Genomic DNA, 2,557 nt, shown 5'->3' with positions numbered 1-2,557 from the left:
CATGTCCCTATGGAGGAAAGGAGGGTGTTACATCGTACAGGATTCCGCACAAGCTCCGGTTCCGTGAATTGACCCCCCGCTTTTCCCTTCTGTACATCCGAGATGAACTCCATAATCGTTTTCCTCGTGGAGAAAGGCGGCCCCGAAGAAAGAAAGAAAGAAAAGGAGTGGAAAGGAAGAAGAGTAAACATATACATATGTATATAGTAGGGAAGGCGGGGGGAAAAAAAAACACCTCATGCACTTTTATCCGCTACGAACCAACTGAGCCACGATGGATGGAGAGAGAGAATCTATTGCCCTCGCGCCCATCTCGGCGGGACTCCGCGCCCCATCCTCGAATTAGAAAAGGAACAAACTCCAACTGGGGCTTGTCGTGCAGGTGGTTGGAGGAGAGGCCCTTCTTCACGAAGCTCAAAGGTCGAGGCGGCCGTTTCGCATACCTTTGCCGCCCCAGCGCGCGTGCCGCCATGCTCGAGTATCGCTGGGCGCCAATGCGGATGTCCGACGGCGGCTCCAGCGCCTGCGTGTTGAATCGGCCCAACGGCGCCCAGTGGAAATGGGTTGATTGACCATAGCGGCCCAGCGCCCCTCGCGGCTGTCGGCTCCTAGAATTTCTTCGCCGCATCCAAGCCTGGGAGAACGTCTCCGGGGCGTAGTTCTCTCCTCCACGACTGCCACGCCTGAAACGCCAGAGGGAGGGCCTTCGGCGCAATATATCGGTCATGATTTCTACAGTCGAAGGGAAGAAGCTCCAATACGGATCTGTCGTCGCGGAAAAGCCGTCGCAAAGAGACTGCTGCTGATACGTGTCGCCGCCAGCGGCGGCGTGTGCCTCAAGGTACCTGTGCCCAGAAATCGTCAAACCATGCAGATGTGAAGTTCGGTGTCGCATAACGAAGGGCAGGTCTGCATTCGCGGCAGTCGTTCCCTGCCTCGCCCCCGGCGCCGCGTGTGGCGGAAACTGCACCGTTGGCAGTGGCGGCCGCCGCGGCGAGCGCTGATGGGCCGTTGCGCCCAGACGCCCCAACAAGGTGGTTCCGCCAAGGACAAGACCATTTTCCTCCTGCCCCGCTGGCGCCTTTGAAGGTGAAAAACGCTGCGAGAGCAAATACGGCAACCAGTTGAACGCCAGCGAAGGCGCACGCGGCGGAGTCGAAGTAAGTGCACCCCCCGGACCGCCAATATCGCCCGCACCTGCCCCAAAAGCAGGACCAGCACCAGCACCACCAACACTGCCGCGAGCTTGGGCTGGTATCCGCCCAGACATCCTTTCACTTTCCACCGCTCCATGCGGCCACCCCCTTCCATGGGGCGAGTTGACCCGCCTGGGGGAGTAAAAGGGACCTATTTGGTTTGGGTGATAGTACGTTTGTGCTTGCCGATTCCCCGCCGAGCCGAATAGCTGAGAGAAGTCAAACTGAACCACAGCCGCATTGCACTGTACGCGCTGTGGCCCTTTTCGCGCACGGCCCGACCCACGGTTGCCTGCGTACGTCGGCCGCGTAGGAAGAACTGGCGGCAATGTCACCTCCTCACCTGCAACGGCACCCGACGTCGCATCGATTACGCCCACCGCACCCGCAGGGCCAGCGTCACCGTCCTCGTGCCTCACCGCCTCTCCGCTAGGCAACTTGTCGGCGCTCCTAACCGTAAATTTTGGAAGCGTCGCTGCCGTTGTTGGTTTCTTTGCTCTAGCCGCCGCTAGTGGCTCCTTGGGTCGCTTCCCCACAGCCTCAGTCGCTTTTACAGAAGCAGGGGCGGCAGGGGCGGCAGGGGCGGCAGGGGCGGAAGGGACGGCAGGGACGGAAGGGACGGAAGGGACGGAAGGGACGGAGGGGCGGCAGGGACGGAGGGGGCGGAAGGGACGGGATGGGGCTGAAGGGACGGAAGGGACGGAAGGGGTAGGCTGCTGTGCGCCGTAGCTTTCTTCCTCGGTGGCTGCATGAGGCAAAGGCTGATCAACACCCTCCTGTCCGTCGTCTCGAGAGGAATATTTAGGACTGGTATTATTGTCTCGCTTCTGGGCGATGTGCGAAGGCTCAGTAGCTGGGGCTAGCACAGCAACATCGCGGTGGTCGTCGTCGTCGTCGTGGGTCCTCTGCGGCGCGAGGCGGCCGCTGTCTACACGTGCAGCATCACCTGCAGCCACTTCTTCGCCGACGCGCGGAGGTTCCCCTTTGGCAGCAGCGTGGGCAGCATGCATGGGACCGCCTTTGTCGCCCTTCCGGGCATCCGATCCAGCGGTGCCTGTGACGCCGCCTCCCGCCGGCGCGGGAAGACTTCCAACAGCAACCGCCTCGCTTGAACCGGCGGCCCTCTCCGCAACGCTCGACTTCCAGGATACGTCCGCCCTCGGCGACGCACTGAGCTTCTCTGCCGCGCCAAGCTTCCCTGTTGCACTGGGCTTCTCTGCCGCGCCAAGCTTCCCTGATGCACTGGGCTTCTCTGCCGCGCCAAGCTTCCCTGTTGCGCCGAGCTTCTCTGCCGCGCCAAGCTTCCCTGTTGCACTGGGCTTCTCTGCCGCGCCAATCTTCCCTGATGCACTGGCCTTCTC

General features: G+C 61.6%; 1 protein-coding gene across 1 annotated transcript; it reads right to left on the bottom strand.

Annotated features, from left to right (window-relative positions):
* Positions 1–253: 253 nt before the first annotated feature.
* Tco025E_01118 (uncharacterized protein) lies at positions 254–2,206 on the bottom strand (the record flags this gene model as incomplete). Its single annotated transcript, XM_029368056.1, has 1 exon — positions 254–2,206. One exon carries the CDS (start codon positions 2,204–2,206, stop codon positions 254–256), a length of 1,953 nt encoding a protein of 650 aa, XP_029231862.1.
* Positions 2,207–2,557: the final 351 nt, after the last annotated feature.

Source organism: Trypanosoma conorhini (genome assembly GCF_003719485.1).
Source record: "Trypanosoma conorhini strain 025E chromosome Unknown Tco_14.4_contig_00033, whole genome shotgun sequence".
Classification (NCBI taxonomy): Eukaryota; Euglenozoa; class Kinetoplastea; order Trypanosomatida; family Trypanosomatidae; genus Trypanosoma; species Trypanosoma conorhini.
The sequence above is the reverse complement of the archived record's forward strand: the minus strand, read 5'-3'. Positions and strand labels throughout refer to the sequence as shown.